This window comes from Diadema antillarum, unplaced genomic scaffold (genome assembly GCF_040938485.1).
Source record: "Diadema antillarum isolate AM-2024a unplaced genomic scaffold, OU_Dant_1.0 scf00000168, whole genome shotgun sequence".
NCBI classification, from domain to species: domain Eukaryota; kingdom Metazoa; phylum Echinodermata; class Echinoidea; order Diadematoida; family Diadematidae; genus Diadema; species Diadema antillarum.
The window spans coordinates 494,079-521,137 of record NW_027271057.1 but is presented as its reverse complement, the minus strand read 5'-3'; the positions used below and the strand labels follow the sequence as shown (position 1 = coordinate 521,137).

General features: G+C 39.2%; 1 protein-coding gene across 1 annotated transcript in view; it reads right to left on the bottom strand.

Annotated features, from left to right (window-relative positions):
• LOC139722643 (germinal-center associated nuclear protein-like) overlaps positions 1 to 27,059 on the bottom strand; it is a 128,865-nt gene that overhangs the window by 19,813 nt on the left and 81,993 nt on the right. Inside the window, exon 25 of the mRNA XM_071633937.1 lies at positions 26,740 to 26,824. Within this exon, the coding sequence (XP_071490038.1) occupies positions 26,740 to 26,824 (85 nt within the window). The remainder of the gene's footprint in view (positions 1 to 26,739; positions 26,825 to 27,059) is intronic.

Here is a 27,059-nt window from a genome sequence, read left to right as displayed (position 1 = left end):
GTAGAGAGTTATTCAAGTTTTCGTAACGTTATGGATTGACGGACGGACGACGGACGGATGGACGACGGACAAACGACGGACGGACGTCGCAGGCGATCCCTTAGTCTCCCCATACCTCCGGTGGGCTCGACAAAAATCTGACGTCATTTTTTGAAAATTCTGATTTTTTATTTCAAATTCCAATATCATGACGTCACAATATCCGATCGGCCACTTTGACACATCAAATCATATCTACAACTCACACGCTTTCAGATTACTGTAAAACATGATATATTCGCGGCATGAAATTTTCGCGAATTGGAGCTGACAGCCTTTTTCGTGGCATGAAATTTTCGCGAAGTGCCACTGGCATTCAATGCATATAGTGTAAACAAGAACTTTCGTGTGTATTTTAATTTCGCGAATCTTGGCGCTTGCGAAATTCGTGAAATTAAAGTGCACGCGAAAATTCCTCGTTTTACAGTATGTCATAAAAAATGAAAGTCACCATGGATCCTAAGGAACTTTTAACTGTTTGAAAGTAGGTTTCATTTTGGCATATTTTGACTGTACATGGCCGTAGACACACGCCCAGATATTTATGTTTGACGCGCTGTACCAAAATGAATGGACATTGGAGATAATAGTATAAGGAACTCAAAACACACACAAAAAAAATGAAATTTCTGGCTTCCTTATGTGCTGTGTGCATGGAAAAGGCATGGACGGGTGTGTACGCACGGAAATTTTTGAAATGCTCAAAATGGTCTAAACATGTCTAAAACAATTTCTAGATCGATTTGAGCATTTTGAAATTTAAGCGCGCAGACTCGTGTGATGTCACCTGATAGATAATGACATGAAAATGACATGTATCAATAGTCTAGTAGCCAGAAAGAGTCCTTGTGCACCTCCCCCCCAAAACAAAATTCTACACGAGATATGAAACTCGTCACACTGAAGACGAGTTAGGTGATACGCTTGGGGTCATCAGATGTCGGTCATCCGTGATCGACAAAGAAAAGAATGTAATACAGAACCTTGAAGTTCTAATGAGATACTTAGTTGAACTTTTTTGGGCCTACATTATTCAGATCACATTTGTTTTTCTGTCACACAAACTAAGTGGAAATTCTGTGCGTGTGCGACTAAGTCGATTTACGGACTTTTTGAGTACTTACAGTGCATAAACTTAGACCCCGTTTACGGTGCGGGGCTGGGCCGAGCCGCGGCCGAGCTGCAATCAAGGACAACCTCAATTGCGAGGCCGAGCCCCGCAATTTAGTCCGTTTACACTGCCGGGCTCGGCCGCGCTTTTGATTCGAACCTTTCAATATTTTGTCGTAGTGGCGCTCTACCCTTTTAAACAAACGCAATTTGGTATTGTCTGGTTTTCAGATCCTTTGCCAACTGAATTCCGTGGCGACGAAGTCGCCGTTCGGGCAAAGGCCTTTGTCGAAGGAGAAAATCCTTTGCAGGACAAAACCACCTTAAACTATACTAGTTTTCGACGTTGAAGTAGTTAATATCCTGAATAGCGAAATAGTACAGGCGAGGGTTTGGAAGCCAGACTAAAATTGGCCGCGCATTTAGCCCAGTTTGCGCTTACACTGAGAAAAAGGCCGGGCGCGACCGCGGCTCGGCCGCGGCCGAGACCACCTCCAGAGCGTGGCCTAATGCGAGGCCAATTTTGGCCCCGCATTTGGCCTTTTGCGCGTTTACACCGAACGCGGCCGAGCCTCGCACTGTAAACGGGGTCCAAGTGATCCTCGGCACGTACAAATAAAACATGACAATTAAGTGTTTATAACCATCCTGGCTTTAACAGTGGCCTTTTAAAACATGACCTTTGACCATTATTTACATAACCAATATGACTCCCTCTAATCTTGCTATCACAATGATCAGTTCAGAGAGCTCTTACAACTATATACAAGCCTGTGAGATTTACCAGCAGTAAAACCAATGAAGCCTCCGATACAAAACAGGGGATATAGAGCAAGTGAGTCTGTTTACATGAGAATGTGATTTATCCTGGACGAAAGTGATACCTCAATTAAAGAGAAAAGGGCAAAACATCACCTTTAACCATGTAACTATAGGTCTCCTCCAACTAAGAGTACACTTTGAACGTAAGCTTATACGTGAATGATAATTTATGACGATCTCACGTGATCGACACACATTCAAAGGGGACAGTTAGAAGTGGAAGGAGTGCTTAATCGTGTCATTAATTCCTAATCAATGACACCACTACTTTAGGCATATCATAATTTCTCATCTAAAATCAATGGCCTATAGGACTCATGCACCATTACTTGTATCGTGCATAAACTTTGTTTTTTAAGCTTTGAGTGAAACGTGTCATAACATAATTCTGTAATTCCATCAGCAGTGATCGATATAATAAAGAAGAAAGATATATCACCGTATTGAACGCTTAGAACCTAACGGGGGGGGGGGGGGGGGTATTATAGCATGATACTCGGTTCTTTACTGCCCAGATGCCAACAACACCCATCACCCACGGCTACGCATAGAGAAACAGCCATGGCGAAAATAAAACTTTGCTTTCTCGTAGGCAGAATGACACAGAACCCCGTCAAACACACTTTTATTGGCAGGGATGGGCATGAAAAAGTGTATTACTAATACTAAACAGCGTATGCATTCCATTCATGTGGCGCGAGATACCTCTATAGCAACATAAAGCCTGTCTTCAACTCCGTTGGTCGAACAATGGCAACCTGAAATTTCAAAGAGATGAGCGAGACGCTATATACACCTGGCCCAGAGTTAATTTATTCAGTTCTCATTCCTACTTTAAGTTGGGTTATGCTATTGTAATCATTCCCATCTGCAGTATAACAAAACCAAAGTGAGGGAAAAGGGGAGAGAAAAACGAGAGGTGGCAAAAGGAAAACTGCATGCACAACTGCAATCCATGTCATTGCGTGTGACAGGTGAAGCAAATGTATTAGTTGTTATAGCAGTGGTTTATGAGCATAAACTGGCAAATAGACAGACAATGTCAAATATAAAAACCATCAATTTAATGTCAGAGAAGATGGTAAACAAGATGCATTGAAACTGTAACTAAATCGCTGCTCTTCTACTCGATCACGGAACGTCTAACTCTATATTCAACAAAAAACAAATGTTAGGGGAAAGAAACAAATTTAGATATAACATTCTTAAATTAAAAACAAGAAAAAAAAATGTCCACGTCAGGATTAAAAAAAAAAACGCCGCACGAACATGCATTATATTCTAGATGGGAATACGGTCTTGATGCAAAGGTCCAATGATTGTCTCATTACTTTAAAAGCAATCTATGGTTCCCTTACCATCACCAGTACCACACCACAATGACGTCTCTAAAATCAATGGTAGCACATTTATCATTGCATCATGCATTAACTCCCTTTGCCTAAACTACCAGTGGAACGTGTCATATTATATTGCGTATTTCGATCAGTAGTGATTGACTTTAAAGAAGAAAGATGATGCAAAAAATTGAACGCTTACCACATTGCTTATAGGGCTATTCCAGTTTGGTACTGATCTGTTCTATTCTCCCAGATGCCAGCAACATAATATCACCTATGGCTAACTAGTGAAACAGCCATGACGAAAATAAACGACAGAGAACCCCGTCATAATCACTACACTTGGAAAGGTGTTGCCCGAAATTCCTCATTATGAAGCAATATCAAGTCACTTCCTTCCCTGCCTGTCTTTAACTCCGTTATTTGGTCAAACAATAACCTGGAATTCCAAAGAGATAAGCGAGACGCCATGCACCTGGACTAGAGTTAATTAATTCAGTTCCCATTCATGTTAGTTATGTAAACGAACACGTTCCTAAATATCCTGCTACAGTATAACAAGAACAAATGAAGAGAAAAGGAAAGAGAAAACGAATCGTGGCAAGCGGGACACTGTAACAAGGGGAAATTTACAACATTAAGTGTGACAAAATTATTGAAGCAAACCCAATCTCCAAACTCCAATACAAAGCAAGGGAAATAGAGCAGCCGTGTTCACGGGTTACGTACACTTGATAAAATAATACGATAAATGACATCGGAGTAAAGCTGAACTGCCGAAAAAAAAAGAGAGAAAAAAAAAGAAGAAAGAACGGATAAAAGTCCTGCGGGGGTCGAACCTCTCGCCTTCCGGTATGGCGTTATGAAGAACCAGCGCGCTAACAGATTATGCCACATTGCTGTCCTGAAGATCGAGTGCAAAACTTAAATGTAAATACTATTGTGACAGTGTCGACTTGTGATGGCGCTATTCAATTTCTCACAAGTGGCAGCGTGGATTCGATCAATATACAGTTGCAAAGAAAAATTGGGAATCGTTCCGTACAGATTGCATTCTCATTTTCAGTTTTAAATTGCAAAATTGTCAACCTGATGAGGAGATTTGAAAACATAAAATGCATGATTACTAAAGCTTATTGTCTAAACTACAACATATTTATGTTTCAGAGGAAATGGAGCAAAATCAGATGAGGTAAAGGTGCTTAAACGTTGTCAAGTCAATGCATGGTTTAAAAAAAAAAATCACCTCCCATAGACATAACACGTAAACTTGTCTGATTTTGAGTCTTTACCTTTAATCACAATTTCTAGTGTGATGACGTCATCATATTTCAAAACCATCACATGGACTTGAAAGGCAAATGTTCAAACTGCAACATATCTGAATTTGGGATAATATTGAGCTTAAACAACAGAGATACGAGCAAATGAATGTCAGAAACAGTACCTCAAAAAAATCAATTCCACTTTTTTCATCTAAAATGACGATATGATGACGTCATCGCGTTTTCCTGGCAATATTGATACCAGGAATGTTATTTACAATTCATATACTTTTGTAATATGCAATAGAAATATAGGGTCAACGGACGATTTAAAGAGCCATGGCGAAATAAACAAAGACATGTTTTTTCACTATATTTGCAGAAAGACGCGCACGTGGAATTTCAACTTTGACGCCAGTGCATTCCTTTGTTATAGGTCGAAATCGATCGGAAATCAATGGATATTGTTACTCAAAGTATCAGGAATCCAAATCAGTCAAAAAAATTGCATTTTCATGTTGCTTACGGGCTCTGCGCGCGGAATTGCGCGGACGGACGCGCACGCGAGAAAATGTTTGAAACGCTTAAAATTGTCTGAAACTTCGAGATTTCCCATTGGGAAGTCGTTTTGAGCCTTTTAAAATTTTGACGCGCGCTTACGCGCGCGTAATGATGACCTGTGTAACTAGCGTTAAAAAGTAAGATAGAGCGTGACCTGAACTTCATGTCCACCGAAAATGATACAGAAATGACATCTAGTTATGAAGTTATGATCGATCATGTGACAAGGTCCGAAAATCACAAAATGGCGCCTAGATGACGTCATAGATATGTTACTGTCATGAAAACCTTATTGTGGCTAGATTTTGTCATGAGACATGTTGACTGAAAATGTCATGTTATTTCGTTATGTCATTCTTGAGATATTGACGACACAAAATTGTCCAGAAAGAAAGAAGAATAAAAAAAAATAAAGAGAGATTTTGACAATCACAATAGGTGATACGCTGATAGCGTATCACCTAAATATGTTCGAAGATCGTCAGAACCTGTATTTTGCGAATCCTGTTGTCGCCAGCGAAAAAAAGGTTGCATGCGCCTCTAATTTGCATATTTCTCAGATGGCCACTGCCCATTGCTAGGAAATGGATTATTTTTTAATAACTTTCGTTAAGAATATCCAATTACCATAAAAATGGTATCATTTTAAGGACGTTCCTCAGTTGAGTTTGAGTGTATCCTAGCTGCGCAGGTTGGCAGTGACGTAACAAAGAGCGTAGAAGCGCACGCACGAGTGATGAGTTGAGCTAGCTGAGCTGAGCAGCTGCTGCTAGTAGATCGAGCTAGAGTGTGGTACGTACGGATACCCGACAGCTCCCCACCGCCGCCGCCGCGGCCTCGCTCGGCTTGCGTGCCGACTGTACGTGTTACACTCTGTACGTAGGCCTACTACGTAAAGTTCAGCGGTCAGAGCCGCATATACATGGTCGTGGTAGCACAATACTGATCGACGGAATCGGGCAGCTTGGAAGTGGAACTGAGCTGTTTCCACTTTCAATCCATAGATCTGTTTTGTGACATGCAGTTCATTATCTGTTCATCAACATGGTCAAGTGGTGTGCTAGTGTACCTAGGGCCTATAGGCCCTATTATAATCGGGGACTACTAGTCTACTAGACTAGGTGTTAAAAACATCAACTAGAAATGTCGCTAAGGTGACTGGTATGCCTCCGCCATAATGCATGATTCTCCTAATAGGTCCATAGTACATGTGGACAATGTGTGATTACATTTTCCCAAAATTGGCAAGATATTAAAATGACAAGTTTGTCACAAATGTGTTGAATGTTCACCTTCCTTGACCTAGGTTTAATTGGATGAAAAGGAGAGCATGTATTTGGGGATTTAAGGACTTTAACTTGACTTTGCCCATTCATAAGTTTATGCATTGAGTAATTTTCAAGGTATGGAGAAAAAGTGCAATTTCTGTATTGAAAAGTACATTGTTACCATTTTCATCTGGCCTTTGACCCTAAAATTCATAGGATAATCACGGTCAGGCAGAACGTGCATAAATATGTAGAAAGTTTCAAGATAACTTGAGCCACTTCTGAGATATGGACGAAAAAGTTATTTTAGCACTCTCCCTTGATCTTTGACCTTTTGACCTTTGAGGAAAAAAAAAACCCGAAAAAAAAAGTTTCCAGAGAATCTCTATTATGTTATACATGCATACAACAAGTGTAAAAAAAAATCCTGCTGGCATTGCATAAATATGAGGGAAATAGTAAAATATTGAAGTGTTGCCCTTGACCTTTGACCCCTGACCTTTGACCCAATGAACCCTAAATTCTCTAGATAATCACCGCCAGTCAGTACATGTATATATACTATGTTCCATGAAGATACCTTGAACAATTTCCATGTTACGGAGAAAAAAGTGAAGTTTTAATATTATTACTTGACTTTTTGACCTTTGACCTCATGACCCCAAACTTTCACCAGAGAATCTTAATTGGGTAATACATGTATACATTAAGTTTTAAGAAAATATCTTCAGGCATTGCATAGATATGGTGGAAAGAGTGAAATTTTATGCATTTGACCTTGACCTTTTGACCTTTGAATTTGAGCATGTGCACCCAAAAGTTGATAGGCACAACTTCACCCCCTAATACACATACATGCCAAGTTTCATTAGGATACCTCAAAAGGTTTTTTAATTACGCTGTCCACAAAATTCATTGCAGACGGATGGACGGAAAACCCGAAAACATATTAATGCCTCCGGCACCACTTCGAGGCGGAGGCATAAACAACAAAAAACCAAACATAATATGACACACATTTCATCTTTAGGTCTAACAACTAAAACAATTTGAGTATCTTGGTTAAAATCTAAATTAGATCTAAACTTATCATTGCTAATACAAAATATTCTTTTTTTTAAATCTTTGGTTACAAAATACAAGGTCACGAATGTACTATCAAACAAGTTTTAGTATCACTTTCACCATTCAGATATTAATTTTTGATCACCAAATCTGGTGCAACAAAAGGAGAATCAAAGAATTATTATTATTATTATTTTTTTTTTTGGGGGGGGGGTACTCAAGGTACATCTCCATAGTTTACAACACGCACTTTACCAACTACTGCAGCAACCAACGCATGCAATCTACAATTGACGTCTTTATATTAAGATTTGTTTTTCCTTTGGAGGACCTTCAGACTAATGCCAAAACTCCCATTTCCTTAATGTTATTTCACTATTATAGTGTAATATATCAAATTTTGTCCCTCTTTGCTTATATCTCAAGTTTTAATAATCACTTTTCATTTTTAACTTACAGCTGTCAACTTAGGCATGTTTAAGAGCAAAATAGCATTGTATTCATCAAATGGATAAATTTCTACTAAAAATATACATTTTTTATACACAGTTTAAAAAAAAAAAAAATCTCAATGTACATTTTTTCCAGATCTATCTGCCAAGGTATGCTGTCTATGAATTTCACAAGAAGGTTTTAATATTGACCTTAACTTCAAGTGCCTGGTCAGTTTTCACCTACATGTAAGATTAAACAACAATTGCAACAATGAAAAAGAGTAGTGTGGAACAAACATCACCCACTTCTGATAAACTGAGACATAAAGAATCGACCAATTGTCTGATCCATTGCCTAGGGATACCATCAAATAGCAAATTTACGAGCTTTACAAATGTCAAATCAGATCCTTCGCAGAGATTGTCATATCTACAAAGTATTCAAAACAGGAGATTATCCGAGCCGTATGATTCACAACATCCTATGAAGGATGTGTGAGACCAAATTCCAGAGAGTCTTGAGGGCCTTGACTTAGAGATAACTGGCTACCACAGAGAGTGCCATAAACGATTCACACAACACCTTGATCGCTTAAAGCAGCCTTCTACCCAAATCCATCTACAATCAACACCATCCAAGTACAGTTGAACCTCTATTATCCGGCCTCCCTTTATCCGGATCACTCTATTATCCGGACGCAATCTCGCCGTGATTTTTTTAAAATAATTACGGGAAGAAAGGGGGATTCCCAACTCCTTGAGAACTCCTACCCAAACACACATGAATTACATATTACTTCCAATATGATTAACATACATTGCATCAAATTTCCTTCCAAATTGCTTACCTTCAGACATTTCAACATTCCGAAACATCCCCAAATGTAACAATGAAAAGGTTGCAGTATACACATTACTACATGTGGTACTACAATGGGCTACATCAGTACATGTGTATGTATATGTACATGTATAAAGCATTGAGTCTCCCGTATCCGGCCAAATCCCTTATCCGGATGAGCCCCGGTCCCGACTTGTCCGGATACGAGAGGTTCAACTGTATACCATTCTCCACGCAAGCATATATCTGCTGCTGCCGTAAAAAAATTCAATCAAGATGAATGCATTTTCTGCGACAGAAATGCAATAAAATGTAATGGTACTACTCAGAAACCATCCCAAACCTTTGCAGCTTGGAAAAATCGAGAGTCAGGGTGGCAGAAAATCGCCAAGATGGCACAAACTATTGGTAATTTTTGCCTCTATCGGAAGGTCAAAGGCATTGATCGCTTTGCCGCTGTTGCACACATTCATGAACAGTGTTACCGCCGTTTTTGTAGCGAGTATCACAATCACCAAGAGAAAGTGAACAGGAAAGGAACGGAAGATCGAATTGTTGCTGCTCATAATGCAGCATACAGTGTTGTCAAGGAACTCCAGAGAAAGGAAGTCCTAGATAACCTTGAAGTCACTCCACTAACTTCTCTTCGTGATAGATATATTGTGGAGGTGGATGTGCAGAGAGTGCCGAATCCTGAATTCAGGACTTCAAAGCTCAAAGGAAGGATTGAGAATGACAAGGATCTGAAGGATGATATAACTTTCTCCAAAATACCTCTCAAGGGAATGAATGACTACTTCTCATTCTGGGTAGTCTACAGTGTAAGTCTCACTAAATCCAATGCGATAGCGTCTACCTATTGGCTAGGGAAAGTTGATCACGTGAGGGAGACAGCTTTGTGTCTTCGAGAAATAATCCAGAAGGCTTATAAAGATTCTACTGATCTTCCATGGACACCAAGTGCGGATGAGTTAGATCAAAGTAGGGATGAACTGCCCGCAGAGCTGAAGAGATTACTCAGCTTTGTGCTTTCTGGATACGACTCCGGGGTGCAAATGACTGGACAGGCTAATCGCCTAGTGTACTCCATTGGGGAAGATCTATGTCGTGCTGTCACCAACGGGCAGTGGAAACTGTTGAAACATTTGCTTCTCTGCACGACTATTCGTCACATGTACCGAAGTGAACAACTGACAACCATCTTGAACAAGCTGGGACACTGCGATGGCATATGACTTTGGGCTCGAACTAGAAACAGCCATTGCAGAAGCGCTTGATGCCGTGTCAACATTCCTGACTCCGAACATCGTCTGCAGTGATGGTAGTGCGGTGTTCAACAACGAATGGGACAATCTAAATAGAACAACTACAAATGTTCATGGATCATATGTTGTTAATTCTGCTGCGGGCATCATGATCCAGGAAAAAACAAATCAATCTGGCTCAAGTGCTGATCGTTCTCTCCCTCTGTTTGTCAGAACTAAGAGGAGAAGCCTGACCCATATAACTACAGTGACCCTTCCTCCAGTCAGGGTATACAATCGAGAAAACCCGAAGTTTCCTGAAAATTCGTCGTTAATGCCCCCCGATGATGTGGAAATGGTCGCAAGTCTCCAAGAATACGTGTGGCTGATATGCAGGTAACACTTTATCCTCTGATTTACATATAAGCATTATGTGTACACAAATAATTGAACCTGATTGTAAAGTGTCCTGGTCTTGATATAGGTTTCTCTAACATTGTTAGCTGGCACATTAGAAGACAACGTTTAAGTTTATAGTGCCTAGTTTAAGTCACATAAGCTGATACAATAAATCGCATATCAATAGATGTATTGTACCATGTCATGCACACCTCCAGTCGTTTGAATAACTCATTCTCTCTTTCTCTCTGTTGATCATGATGTAGACTGATATCAAGCAAAGGAAGGCAAATCGTGCCCAGCTTGGGTGGATTCATTTCTGCCACTGGAAAAGCTCCAGAAAGGAAATCCACTATCGACTACTACATGCTCATCGATCAGCCTATCATGCAGTATGACACTGTTCAGGAGCTGCTCCTGAGGTCAGAAGATGCCACAAATCAAGTGGAACAACGATACACAATAAATACATTTGATCTTGGTGTGTGCATAATAGCACTTCCGCTTGTGTGGAAATACACAGAAATATTCAAGGACAATATCATCATCCCTGGACCCTTCACATATCACTAAACTACATCGGCATGATTATGAACCACAAGTGTCGAGGTTCTGGGTACGCTGAAGTGCTGTTGGAAGTTCAGCTAGTGACAACACGTTGTCTGAAAAGTGTACTCTTTGGCAAAGCCTATGCTAAAGCACTGTTTTGCCTGAAAACCGTGTGTGAAGCACTCAAAATATTACTGATGGAGGTATTCATTGAAGAGATGGACATTCAGCTTTGCCCCGATGTTGTGCTGGAAGTCATCAAGTGTCCCTCACGACACAATCTTGATCTCGCCTTGCAAGATGCATCAACACTCGCCATCATCCATGAGTATCTGGATTACCAGGAGATCCGTCTTCCCAAGGACACCTTGGGAAGACGGCGAAGTTCTGGCTGTCGGTCATGGACCACCAGTGGCTTGTCTTCATTCTGCTCTTTGCTGTCAAGACGAACAACCTGAAGCTGTTCCATGTGTGCAATAGCAAGATGGCCAGTCTGTTCTTCGCATTTGATGGTACAAACTACTCGAGGTATGTATTGATTTTCATTTGTGTTTCATTGCTGAACATTTAAAATCTTTATAGTCAAATGATTATAATAACAACTTTGGTATACACATTGAAATGTCTATTATACTTTTCCATCATCAGGTATCTCTCGTGGTTTGAGGTTTTCATGACCAACTTGGAGCTGACTCATCCCAGTGCCAGCGATCTGATCGATGCTGGTGTCATAGGTTGTTGCCAGATCTTTCACGCCAGGGTCGCTGTGTGCCCTTGACAAGACCATGGAGGAGACATTTATGAAATTCGCCAAATCCTCAGGCAATTCAAGACTGAAGAAGTACTTAATATCACTTCTTCCAACCTGTTTTATCATCTATCCAATTTGCTTCTTTTCCCCTCAAAACAAGATTTTAAAGATTACTTTTATAAATTAATTTCTTCATGTTTGTTTTCATGTGGTCTTCATGGCATTTCCAAGAAATTTGGAGCATACCAACACTGGTGCCACACTACATCTTCTTGTGCCCAGTACTTCGAAAAACTCATAGAGATATGTGGCATGGTAGATGACTCTGAGTTCTCACGGACAGGCAAGCACCGTGACTTGGAGGCGGCCAACATCAGAAAAAGTTAGGAAGCTGTGCAATGAACCGAAGATGCAATCCGCAACTTCCTAAACCCCTTCAGGATCCAAATTCCTGATGACCCAGCCTCTGACAGGCTCTATGCATTGCATTCAGGAGCACCCATTCCAGAAGTTGAGGTGGATGTGATGCTTGCCGATGTTCTGGGGGAACAGCAAAAGTCCATCTTCATTGAAGAAAGGCTCAAAAACCATGAGAAGAGTTTTTTGACCCAATCAAATGCCAGAACCTGATGACCATGGACCATGCCGGCAAGAAAATCACCCTTACCACATCACAAGGAAAGGTGAATATATTTATTTATTGCTCAGTTGAGTTAAAAAAAGAAACCGTTTAGTTGGTTAATTACATCACTGATATCCTTTTCCACATTTAATCTCCATCCAGCTTGTCCAATATCAAGACCAGAGTGACTTGGCATTCACGCTACTAGTCAAATCCCAGTTGCTTGATGATCCCCTTGACCTGGAAGTGCCCATGCAATACTCTCTTTCACCTGTTCCCCACTGCCTTGGAACTTCAGATGGCTTCTATGCGAAGACCAACAAAGCAGCCATGATGCTCTTTGTCTTGGAGGAAAGAACAAGCCAAGTGTCATACCCTCAGGACTTGTTCATCATCCAAGATGGAAATGCATTCAGCCATTCACTGACCAACTTACCCTTGACCTTTGGTGGCATCTGTCTGCAGATCTTAGACCAAAATGGTGTTTAAGAAGAATTTCATCTTCTCAACAGATTCATATCAGCCGGACTCCATCAAGGCTCAGGAAAGGCTGAAATGTGGGGTAGGTGAAAAGCTCATAGTGGAGAGTTCTGCATTACACAAGCCCAGAGACTTCAAATTCTTTCTGGCCAATGATGCAAACAAAATTCAGTTTTGTAAGTTGCTGTTAAAGGTGTGGGGAAGTCATGATGCGGCATCTAGACTCGAGAAGTACCATGCCGCTGTTGTTGCAGAGGGGAGAGCCTACTAGATGGAAGCGTCGCATGGAGAGGTAATAATTAAAAATTAAACAAACACACATTTTAACTAAATATTCACTTAGTAACGATTATTTTACCCCTTCTCTACCCAAGCTTTCTCTCTCGGATATTTAACCAAATCTTGTTGTTTTCTTCCTTGTATCAAAGGTTGTTGTTTCGGAATTAACACCCCTGCGATCAAACCAGGAGACAGATACGTGTGTAGTCATGTACCTTCATCATGCTCAGAAGCTGGGGTTCAAGTCAGCAGTTGTGCTAACACCTGACTCGGACATTTTCTTCATCCTCCTCTTCCACGCACATGATCTCACAATCACTGTCTACCTCGACACCGGGACTGGAAAACATCGAAGTCTGATAAACCTTAGCGAGCTGGCTGCTGAATTTGGCGAAGAATGGTGCTCCACCTTACTTGGTTTATACGTGTTCACTGGGGACTGTACAAGCACCTTTACTGACAAGGGGGAAAGTGGCACCCCTGAAGCTCTTGCAGAAGAATTAGAAGTACCACAAGGCATTCAGGACATTTTAAATTTCTTTTTTTTTGCATCAACAACAACAAATATTATATCGAGATAGTCATAATACAACATTAATGATGATGATATTGACATGTTGAAACTTTTTATTAAAAATTTGTTTGGAAGAAATAATCTATGCTCTCTCTTTATACTGTTTTATTCTGTCTCTATCAAACAACAGGCAACTCGGCATGGATTGGGAACCCGAGCAAGATTTGCTGATGCAGTTGGGAGGCCTTTACATGTGCTATGTATGGACAAGCTCGTGACGAATCTGGTGACGTAGTACGAAGCAAGCTTCTCAGGAAAATGGTGGGAGAGGACAACACACTGAACTCAAAATCAAGAGTGGACATGGTTCAACTGCCTCCCTGTCATGACTCACTGACTCACTGATCCCACACATTCATCGAGTAGCGTCTACAAACGAGCTGCTGAACCATCATTTGACCGTCCTAAACCGTATGACAGTAGTCAAGGATGGCAGAAAACAGACAAAGGAGTGGTAGAACCTGTGTGGTTCTAAAAAAGGAAATGATAATGACTAAGTAGGCGAGGATGCAGAACCATGCATGGTAGATGTAGATATAGATGACGATGCTCTGATAATGGAAAACGATGAGATAACCTAAATGTGCATTGATTATCTTATGCACGGGGTAAGTGCTAACGGTTTGAGACATTCAAGAGAGGTTACCTATATATGAGCCACTTACTGTTGTAAGTTAGAAAACGAAATGCCATAATTCTGTGAGTGACATGAAAATCATCAATTTCTCAAGTGCTTGCTCACTTGCGGACAATATCTTATCAGGTATCATTGAATGACATAGTAATGACAAATATTTGAATTGTATACATCAGTTGTAAGACATTAGATATTTGTTAGAGAAAAAGTAGACCGACATTTTATACATCCAAGGTCCGTTTTCTCAAATTACGTATGGACCCCCCCCCCCACCTTCAAAAAAATCCTACGGGCCTCCTACATACCTCTTATTAGTAGCTGAAATTGAATCAAACATGTAATTTTACTTTGGTAACAAGGAAAAGTAGAAATTACGCGGTGCGTAACATATGTCCCCGCCGGAAGTAGCATTTAGTGGCAAAATGTACAATATAGGTAAAAAATCAAGGTCAAAGAAGTCAAAGGTCAAAATTCTGTGTAGAACTTTTGAAGCCCTCACCTAGTGCCATCACATAAAGCAAACGGAATCGAAATCGGGTTAGAAATAGCAAAGGAGTAGCATTTTGTAGCCAATGTACAATATAGGTCAAAAATCAAGGTCAAAGGTCAAAGAAGTCAAAGGTCAAAATTCTGTGTAAAAGTTTTGAAGCCCTCACCTAGTGCCATCACATAAAGTAAACGGAATCGAAATCGGGTTAGAAATGGCGAAGGAGTAGCATTTTGTAGCCAATGTACAATATAGGTAAAAAATCAAGGTCAAAGAAGTCAAAGGTCAAAATTCTGTGTAGAAGTTTTGAAGCCCTCACCTAGTGCCATCACATAAAGCAAACGGAATCAAAATCGGGTTAGAAATGGCGAAGGAGTAGCATTTTGTAGCAAAATGTACAATATAGGTCAAAAATCAAGGTCAAAGGTCAAAATTATGTGTAGAAGTTTTGAAGCCCTCACCTAGTGCCATCACATAAAGCAAACGGAATCGAAATCGAGTTAGAAATGGCGAAGGAGTAGCATTTTGAAGCAAAATGTACAATATAGGTAAAAAATCAAGGTCAAAGATCAAAGAAGTCAAAGATCAAAATTCTGTGTAGAAGTTTTGAAGCCCTCACCTAGTGCCATCACATAAAGCAAACGGAATCGAAATCGGGTAAGAAATGGCGAAGGAGTAGCATTTTGTAGCAAAATGTACAATATAGGTCAAAAATCAAGGTCAAAGGTCAAAGAAGTCAAAGGCCAAATTCTGTGTAGAAGTTTTGAAGCCCTCACCTAGTGCCATCACATAAAGCAAACAGAATCAAAATCGGGTCAGAAATGGCGAAGGAGTAGCATTTTGAAGCAAAATGTACAATATAGGTCAAAGGTCACGGTCAAAGGTCACAACTGAAATTCTGTGTAGAAATTTCAAAGTTCCCATGTAGTGCTATCATATAAAGCAAACAGAATCAAAATTGGCTCATAAATGACAGAGAAGTAGCAAATTGAACATTTTGATCACACACGGACGCACAGACGGACGGACGGACACACGACCTTACGGTGATATACTTGTGTGTCTACCCCTTTGTTCTCCCTTTTGTTAAAATAGACACACAAGCAAAAATTTTAGCCACACAAGCCTGACGGAATAAAGGCCATCTATTGTGCACTATTGTTCTCCTAGCCACACAAGCATACTCTCGTTAGCACGCACAGACGGACGGACGGACACACGGACACACACACGTACGGAGCCCGTTTCATAGTCCCCTGCTTGAACTCGTTCGGCGGGGACAACAAATGATGTTGGAAGATAAAATAGACTTCTCCACCATCAGGATTCATCATCTGTATTTAACTTTTTGTTCAATGTGTAGCGCAAACAGGCTCTGTAAGCAGACATGGAATGAAGTCTGAAACAGATGCTATCATACGTAATAGTGGTTTAAATAAGAAGAAAAATTAGTGAAAATACTGAAGTATTGAAGAAAAAAATATTTGGAAACCTGTGAATTTTGAAGTCAAGAGGATCTTTATTTGTTACTGTACAGGCATGTTAACCTGGAAACATTAAACTGCACCTTATTGAATATGAGACCATTCTGAAGCAAATAATTTTCACACAACAATAGATATATATTGTACTCTTAAATGAATCCTACAAGGATTGGAACAATCATCCCCCAGCATTCCCACTGATCAGTTACTAGCCATCCCCTTTAACCCTAACCAGGCCGGGCTTTTTTGGGTGTTCTGTGGCCGGGGAGGGGTTGATTCAACCCCCCCCCCCCCCGGAGATCTCGGCCGTCGATCGCGCAATCACCATGAAATTTGGCACGTGCATTACCTGTGGTGTAATCTACCAAGCTATACAAAAAGAAATGAGAAATTTTCATCATAATAATTAATTATGCTAATATATGCATAAAATCATACATTTTGCTCTAAATCAGAAATTAAAGCTCCTAGCATCCTAATTTTTGGTGAAAACATTCTTTGTAGCATTGTAACAATGTACTTGAAAAAAAATTGCTATCAAAATCAATTTCTTATGTATTTTATTGTTTTATGAATTTCTTATGTATTTCTTCGTTTTTTTGACCTTTTGCTTTATCTTTTTTTTCACAAAATTTATGATAGAACCTATATCAAGCATAATTATGCTAAAATTAATTAGTTTCAGCCTATAAAAGTGAAAATAATCATATCTTTATGAATAAGAAGAGAAAACTCAATTTGCATAGACTTTACACACAAAATCACGTTTTTGAGCCATTATCGGTCTGGCAAGCATGTATAAAACGTTATGCAGCTTCGTAATCGTAATGGTATGCACGATTTTCGCAAAAATAGTGTCGCGCGGCGGAGTAGTCGCGAAAAATGTCAAGGGGGGGTTGATTCAACCCCCCCGCCTTTTTAGGGTTAAGGCATGCATGATATTATGCCCATGAAAGTGACGTTACTGGTACAGACCTGTTATTATATATAACCTGAAAATCAGATTTATTGGGTTTTAATCAATTGTACATCACAATAGCCACTCAAATGTTGATGTATTGTTTGAGTTAGTCTTCATACACCGCTTAATTACCAATTGATAATAATAGGCCTAATCTTCGTTGTTAGATTAAAACTAGAAATGTCGCTATGGCGACTGATGCCTCCGCCATAGTGCATGGTTCTCCCAATAGGTGTATAGTACAATGTCTTCACAATGTGTTATGACAGTTTCACAAAACTGACAAAATATTGAAATGACAGGTTTGTCAGAAATATCTTGAATGCTCACTTTCCTTGAACTAGGTTTGCTATAATTGTCTAAGAGTGCAGGCACCTGTATTTAGGGAATTGAGAATTTTTACTTGACTTCTGACCGACCCTTTTATAAGTTTATGCATTGAGTAATTTTCAAGGTATGAAGAAAGAGTGTAATTACAGTATAAAATAATTTTTTTTTTTTTTGCATTTAAACCTGGCCTTTGACCCTTAACCTTTGACCTTCTGGCTGGAAATTTCCCAGAGAATCTCCATTAGGGAATACATGTATATATCAAGTTTTAGTTTTAAAAATAATAATGCAAGCATTGCATATAATAGTATATGAGGGAAATAGTAACAGTTTGAGAGTTGACCTTGACCTTTAACCCCCTGACTATTGACCCATGACCCCTTCATTCCCTAGAAAATCCCTGCCAGTCAGTACATGCGTATGTACCAAGTTCCATGAAGATACATTGAACCATTTGCGAGAAAAGTGAGATTGTGACATATTCACCTAATTTTTGACCTTTTGACCTTTGACCTTATGACATGAAACTCTCTCTGGAGAATCTTTATGCAGTAGTACATGTCTACACTAGGTTTCAAGAAAATACCCTCCGGCATTGCATGGATATGGGGGAAATAGTAACGTTTTTAGCATTTGACCTTGACCTTTTGACCTTTGACCTCTTGCCAATGTCACTAAAATCTACTCAACTAATTGCCCCATCATACATCATCCTTGGACCAAGTTTGGTGAAAGCTGCTTCATCCAGTTTTGAGTTATCACTTAAACAGATATATTTTAGGATTTGACCTTGATCTTTGACCTTTGACCTCTGTCCAATTTCACTAAAAAACTAATCAAGTAATTGTCCCATCATACATCATCCTCAGACAAAGTTTGGTGAAATTTGCTGAATCCAGTCTTGAGTTATCGCGTAAACAGGTACAATTTAATGATTTGACCTTGACCTTTGACCTTTGGCCGATTTCACCCAAAATCTAATCAAGTAATTGCCCCATCATACTTTATACTTGGACCAAGTTTGGTAAAATTCCAGTCAATATTACTCAAGTTATCGCGTAAAGGAATGCGGACGGACATACGTACGGACGTACGTACGGACGGACGGACAACCCGAAAACATAATGCCTCCGGCACCACTTCGTGGCGGAGGCATAAAAAGAATGTAGATTACATACATGTAGGTGAAGTTATCTTTGAAAATATGTAAATATTGATATGTACAGTACTGAAACTGTCATGTTGATTATCCTTTTATGGTACGTTACCACTCTCGTGGAATTCACTAAGCTGGTTCCACTTTCTCGATTCGCCCCATGATTAAAATTGTGGTCTTACTCAGGGACTAATTGTGCTGATCATCAGATAATCAAATCTTGATGTCAGTCAAAGACATTGTGTTGATCGTAGTAATTTTTTGAACAGTCCAATAATTCTTCTACGATCAACACGATAACCACCTTAGATCTCTAGATGTGATAAGCCATGATAAGATCACCACAATTACTCAAAGATCAAGAATCGAATCGTGGTAGATAGTACATAGCATATCGAGTCGTGCAACAATGGGAACTTAGTGAAAGTGTTTAACATGCAATGTCAATAATCTTTTGGGTATCAATCGTGCACGTTTATACTTACGCTATCTGAAAAGGATCGGCAGACGAGTAGAGCATGGATATCTGAAAACATTGGATGGTGTATTTAATTCATGCATGAGTTGTTATTCCAGCGGAACTTACATGGCGCTCTATAAAATGGAGTGCACATCAGATGCGCTTATAGTAAATACACTTCAAATCATTTTAGCAAATTTATCTAAATCATAATAGATGTCTAATTTCTGTGGAAAACATGAAAATATTATATTCGTTGTGATTAACATTTACACTTTGAATATATTTAATGTTTAACACATTAGTCATACACATACATTCTTAAACACAAACACACACAACACAAACGCATACAAAACCTGCATAAATATAAACATACGTACATATATATATTCACACATGCGTACATAAATACATACACACATACATGGTTAATGTTCCCTCTGACTTTTCCGTCATGTTTTATAGATCCATGCATTAAGGTCTACCAAACCAGAACATTCTCTCTCTCTCATTATTGTATAATCATTGCTTATTAGTCACTCCTAACGGATTTAACAAGCAAGTTTACATTGCATTGCATTTTAATTAACCCATGTAATAAAGTTAAATGCATGAAACCCCCCCCCCCCAAAAAAAAAAAAAACACCCAGAATTTGAAAGCAACTGGATTTGACTTGCAACTATTCGTTTTTATTAATGCCATTCCTCAGTATTTGTAATCTATCTAATTTCTTGGCAATAATAAACATATGAGCAATATATTTCAAAACCACCAGGCGAACACCAAAGAATGCGAACACCAAAGAATGAGAACATGTGTACGATTTTATCATATAAAGATAGATTGATTTCATGCTAGAGCATGGTGAGAATTATTTCGCTTGTGCGGTATACTGTAAAACATGATATATTCGCGGCATGAAGTTTTCGCGAATTGGAGCCGACGGCCTTTTTCGTGGCATGAAATTTTCGCGAATTGCCACTGGCGTTCAATGCATGTAGTGTAGACAAAAACTTTCACGTGCATTTTAATCTCGCGAATTTCGGTGCTCGCGAAATTAAAATGCACGCGAAAATTCCTCGTTTTACAGTACATGTATTTCTCATTTCGACATCTGAATAAAGCGTTCGATGTTCCATGAATGCATAAAATTACCGCTAAATGGCCTAATTCACGAAATTCATGACTGAGCTCATTTATTTTCCCTGTATGAATGCCTGTGTGTGATACTGAAGGTCTGTGTGTGTGAAGATGATCAGATCAATAAGATTTGATGAAGAGAAGTTTGATTGATATCAATATGTTGAAAACCCATATCCAGGTATTTAATGTAAGCCCGTTTTGGCTGTCGTGAAATTACGCCTCTCGTAAGGCCTTCACTCTCTTTGATGAAAAAAGACGTAAACTAAAAATGAAGCTGAGTGGATCAAAGGTGATAGCGAGTAGAAAATGTAATTTTCTTTCATATTCCACAAGATTCAATGATATCTAATCAATAATTTGCAAAGAAGTGACGGGATCTCATACTTGCAATAGTTGTTATATCATAACACGCGTTACGCAAGTGCACGCATCGATATTACCCTTAAATTTCTGTATAACTGTACTGAACCATATCCCCTTTAATGTCGTGTTAAACTTTCAAAGGAATTGGTGTATTGGAAAGCCATTTTCACATAATAATATTTATGTATGTATTTTAGGAAAATTCCAATGTTATTTGTACATGCATATTACATGTATGGAAGAGAACATTACTGAATTCCGTATTTTTGGGGAAAAATGTTAAAAAAACATAAATCCTTCCTTAACATTTCATGACGACTATTTATCCCATAAAATGGGGTATCAACTTGGTAATTGGATATTCTTAACTAAACTTACCGGTATTCCAATATAATCCATCTCCTAGCAACGGGCGGTGGCCATCTTAGAAATATGCAGATTAGACGAGCACACAACCTTTTTTTTTTTGCTGGTGACAACCGGATTCGCAAAATACAGGTTCTGACGATCTTCGAACATATCGTAATATTTTTTTTTTTTTGGGGGGGGGGGTGCACGGGGACCCTTTCTGGCAGCTAGACTACAAGTGTCACTGATTTTTTACCTTTGATATTGAAGATATCATTGATTTACAGTTTTTTTAGGTCAAAAATACAAAATGTCTTCTAGATGACATCACGGTTGACTTATCAAGTTGAATGGGGAAAATTTTTGTACAAGCCAGTAAGACAAAAAAAATTTTCTACATTATCAAAATCTAGATTTCATTCTTAAATTTCATTTAGAATAGGCAAATAGTCCTGGAGAAAAATGTCATAGAAATTTGTACGGTAATAAACAAGAATAGATAAATAAATAAAGATCCAGTACAAATACTATAGGTGATATGCATATGCATATCACCTAACTAGAAGTGTCACTATGGCAACTGGTATGCCTCTGCAGTAGCACATTATTCTCCCAGTAGGTCTATACAACATCTTGCCAATATGAGACAATGGCTTCACATGATTGGCAAAAATCACTGACCTGGTAATGCACCAATTTTCATGACAATACTTTGAGCCACAAATATTTCAAAATTAAGACCAAAATAGCTCCACAAAATTGCCCCGACAAGGTGACTTGTGTAACTTGACAAGGTGACTTGTGTAACTTGCCAAGGTGCTTTGTTTTGGCCAAAAAGGTGAGAAGACAACTTGCCAAGGAGCCTTGTTTAAGATTACAAAAAGAAAAGGCAATTCATTACAAACTCACCAAAATGTCTCATTAAGACAAGATGGCAACTCATACAAACTCGCTAATACCACTTTTATACTGCCCACGATGTTAAGCTCGCTTCTGAAGCAAGCTAACTTTAAGCTCAGGCTAAGACGTTTTATACTGCCAATTATCAACCATCCACGGTTACGTGCAAGACCAGACCTATGTATTGCCCCCCCCCCCATCATCCTGCGTGCTGTCCCTCTCACCAGTGCAAAAAATATAATTCAGTGACAGTTTTCATGCCTACTTACGAGTACGAATTCAGTTCCGTAGTTATACGTTACTCGCGAATGGGCATATATATTATGTAAAGTGCATGCACTGCATCGGTCTATTTCTTTTCTCACGATTTAATCATGTTGTTTGCTAGTTCAAAGAGTTACAAACAGCAAACAGTGACAGCAGAGTGAAATACTAGTACTGTTTACACCAATGCATGTGATGCGTAATACACAGTATGCCGGTGGCAACAGTACAGCAGTAAACTTAATACATACTGGCAACCCGGAAGCACCGTACACGATTTCCAGTCACGGGTCAGTGAATTTAGCCTGAGCTAAACTCGTGTACCTTTTATACTGAAGTTAGCTCAGACCTGAAGCTGACCTGATCCCCCCCCCCCCCCCCAGAGCGGACTAACTTTAGCTCAGGCTAACTATTTTCCGACCTTTTATACTGAGAGTTCGCTCGCTTCAGGAGAGGACCTGAAGCAAGCTAACCCCCAGTATAAAAGGGGTATAAGGTGCCTTGTTTTAAGACGAGACGAGGAAGGGACTTGTAAAAACTCACAAAGGTGCTTTGTTTAAGATGAGGTGACTTGTAAGAATTTGCCAAGGTGCCTTATTTAAGACAAAAAGGCAGAAAGGTGACTTGTACAAAGTCACCAAGTTGACTTGTTTTAGGCAAGAAGGCGACAACATGACTTCTACAACCTACAAAAATCACATGCATACAAACTTGGGCTGGATTGGAACCTGCGACCTTCTGATCTTGGCGAGTTGAGACATGGCCCCCTCATTTTAAACAAGGCATCTTGATGAGTTTGTAGAAGCTACCTTCTCCACTTAAAACAAGTCAACTTGGTGAGTTTGTGCAAGTGGCCTTCTGGACTTAAAACATGGTGCCTTGGCGAGTTTGTACAAGTCAGATTCTTGCTTTCTTGTCTTAAACAAGGTGCCGCGGTGAGTTTGTACAAGTAGCCTTCTCACCTTTTTGTATAAGCAAGGCACCTTTATGGAGAGTTTGTACAAGTTGCCTTCTCACCTTTTTTGCCAAAAAAAAAAAGGTGCTTTGCCGAGTTCCACATGTCGCGTCTGGGGGCACTTTTGAACTTCTGTACAAATGCTAGCCTACAGAATCAATGCACAGGAACACATGTTTATGCCAAGTTCAAAAGCGTATCATTCTACATTGAGTCATCTCGGCGAAAGGTACATTGTACATTAAGCTGTATGGAGAAAACTAATTTCACCAGTTAGTGTAGTTTCAGCATTCTAATCTGATCTTTGACCTCATGTCCCAAAACTTGCCACAAGAATCATTGCAGAGCAAGACATGTACATGTACCAAGTTACATGCAGATATGGTTTGTACCTTGAGCCATTTCCGAAATATGGAGGAATATGTGAAATTTTAGCATTTTCACTTGACCTCTGCCCTCTGACCCAAAGGCCTTAATTTTTTTAGAGAATTCTTACCTGTCAATACATAGATGCACAATGTTTTATGAGAAATACCTTCAGGCATTGTAAAGATATAAGGGGGAAATAGTGATATTTTAGAATTTGATCTTGACCTTTATGTGCTCAAAAGTTGATAGGCACAGCTTCCTCCACTCATACATACATCTGCCAAGTTTTATTTGATACCCGTTACCTCAAATGGCACGTAAGTTACGCTGTCCACAAAATCGATTACGGACAGAAGGACGGAACAGCAGACAGACGGAGGGACAACCAGAAAACATAATGCCTCTGGCGAGACTTGAATTCAATTCAGATCAAATTTTTATTTTCAATGTCACATTTCTGTTTATGATATAATTACAAAAATATTACAATATATAAACGTATATGTATGAATCTATTTGTTCAAAAATCATTGCATTATTGCAAAAGAGAGGCCAATGTAAAAGACAAGCTTGTAGAGAAGTTGGTCAGTCAATAAAATGAACTTACTATAAAACAAGGCAAGTGCCATAATGTGTCTCGCCCATTAGCGTGCAAGAAATTGTACGCGAATGGGATATAACACATTAAAAAAAGAGATATAATAGATAAAAAGATATATAAAAGGGTAAAAATTTATGGCAAAAAATAAACGTGCCATAAAAACTTAACATTGGGCCCTTAAAGTTTGTTGACCCCTGCCTGTGACTACTGACCTTGTGGTGACCATCCACTCCCCAAGGGACATCTACCATCCACGTTTGGTCACAAAGGGACCTATGGATCAAAAGTTATGACCCGTAATAGAAACGCGCCATAAAAACTTAACATTGGGCTCTAAAAGTTCGTTGACCCATGCTTGCGACCATTGACCTTGTGGTGACCATCCACTCCCCAAGAGACATCTACCATCCAAGTTTAGTCACAAATGGAGTTATGGATCAAAAGTTATGACTCATAATAGAAACGTGCCATAAAAACTTAACATTGAGATCTAAAAGTTTGTTGACCCCTGCTTGTGAGCTTTGACTTTGTGGTGACCATCCACTCCCCAAGGGACATCTTCCATCCAAGTTTGGTCACAAACGGACCTATGGATCAAAAGTTATGACCCATAATAGAAACGCGCCATAAAAACTTAACATTGGGCTCTAAAAGTTCGTTGACCCATGCTTGTGACCATTGACCTTGTGGTGACCATCCACTCCCCAAGGGACATCTACCATCCAAGTTTAGTCACAAATGGAGTTATGGATCAAAAGTTATGACCCATAATAGAAACGCGGCATAAAAACTTAAAGGGATCGTACAGTTTTGGTTGAGACATAATTTCAGGTTTCTAACATTTTTTGATAAGATAATGAGAAATCTCTTATGAAATATGAAAGACATGTAATTCTATGAGGACTTCAACGTTTATTTGATGAAAATTGGTTTTGAAATGGCTGAAATATCCAAAAAAGAGCGATTCTAATAAAGTGTGGGACCCACACTTTGTTACGATTGCTTTGTTTTACTTTGTTTTTGGATGGTTCATTCATTCCAAACCCGATTTTCATCAAATAAACTTTGAATACCTATTAAAATGGTATGCTCTGTACTATATCATAAGTGTTTTCTTGGTATCTCGCAAAAAGTTAAAAGCCCAATTCTCACCTCCACCAATACTGTACTATCCCTAAAGTTCAATGACCCCTGCTTGTGACCTTTGACCTTGTGGTCATCATCCACTCCCCAAGGGACATCTACCATCCAAATTTAGTCACAAACGGACCTATGGATCAAAAGTTACGAGCCGTAATAGAACGCGCCATAAAAACTTAATATTGGGCTCTTAAAGTTTGTTGACCCATGCTTGTGACCATTGACCTTGTGGTGACCATCCACTCCCCAAGGGACATCTACCATCCAAGTTTAGTCACAAATGGAGTTATGGATCAAAAGTTATGACCCATAATAGAAATGCGCCATAAAAACTTAACGTTGGGCCCTAAAGTTCATTGACCCCTGCCTGTGAGCTTTGACCTTGAGGTGACCTTCATATATGGTAAAATGTGAAACTTTGTATGACCCCTCTTCCCTCGAAGTTTGATTGCAATTGAAGAATAGAGTAAAGAGTTATTGAAGTTTTTGTAGCGTTACGGACAGATGAAGGATGGACGAAGGATGGACGGACGACGGACGGACCAACGGACAGACGCCGCAGGCGATCCCTTAGTCTCCCTGCACCTCCGGTGGGTTCGACAAAAAGTAAAGGAACAGAAGCATACACACAGGCATGGTCTTTTCGGCTGAAATTGTCCTCCGCTATAATACAAAGTTTTCCTTCATGACACACAATGTAAGAAGTTCAAAGATCAGTGAACTCCAGGAACTTGCCACATCAGTGGTCAAAGTCATATCATTCTAGAACTGCACATGTTCACTGACTACAAAGGTGACTGAAGGTGTTGCTAACTCAACAAGTTTTGTCTTGTCCCTAGGTATATCAACTTTTGCAAGGTTTATGGATTAAAAAGGTGTGGAAATGACTGACACTGCATTAGTTGAAATACCCAATAACAAAGTGAGTTATAATCATGGGTCAAAACATCAGAATTTCTTAAAGGGAGATCCTGGACCACTTAAAAGTTGTATTTTCATAAAGCACTTCTTGAACAGTCAATATGAATATGTAACTGAGTGAGTTGAAATGGCATCATCATAACTTGCTCTGAATTTATAGTTTGTACATAAAATCCTGAAGTTTCAATTTTTTCATTCAAATGTAATTATAGGAATCCCTATTTTGATGTTATTCAGCCAAGAATAGCATTTTGTTTAAAACTTTTACAGCAGAAACATTGAAAAATTTCCTTAGTCTTTTGTACATAATCAATGGAAAATTATGAGGTGAAGACATCATCAGTTCACTCATTTGCATATTCCTATCAGCAATTGAAAAATAGTTTTGCAATAAATAGTGGAACTTTACAACTTCACATTTCTCCTAGTCTTTCATCTGATTCGGACAAAATTTTCACTGTTGTGCTTATAAAAATTGTACTTCTTTTCGGACTAACTTTTAACTAGTCTTGAATTCCCCTTTAAGTCTTGGAAAGCATTCACAGTAAATTTTTAGCATGTTACTACCAATACCTTGATAGAAGTGGTGCCTTATCGCTGAAATGCCCTGGTAGGAGTGCAACATAATTGATGCAGTCTTGACAAACAGCTGACCAGTCTGTGAGGGAAAGATGCAGTTAGACCAGGTAAAACAATAAAGTAGTTTCTTGTCCATATTTTCTGAGAGAGGTGATGCAGGAGGTCCTTACTATTTGATACCTTTACTATTTTTGATCTGCAGCCACTGCAGCCATTGCACAGCACAAGGTGCTCATGTAGTCTTGCACTGCCTATATAATGATTTCTTAACATGTACTAACTAACCTTAAACATTTCACAACCTAAACTACATG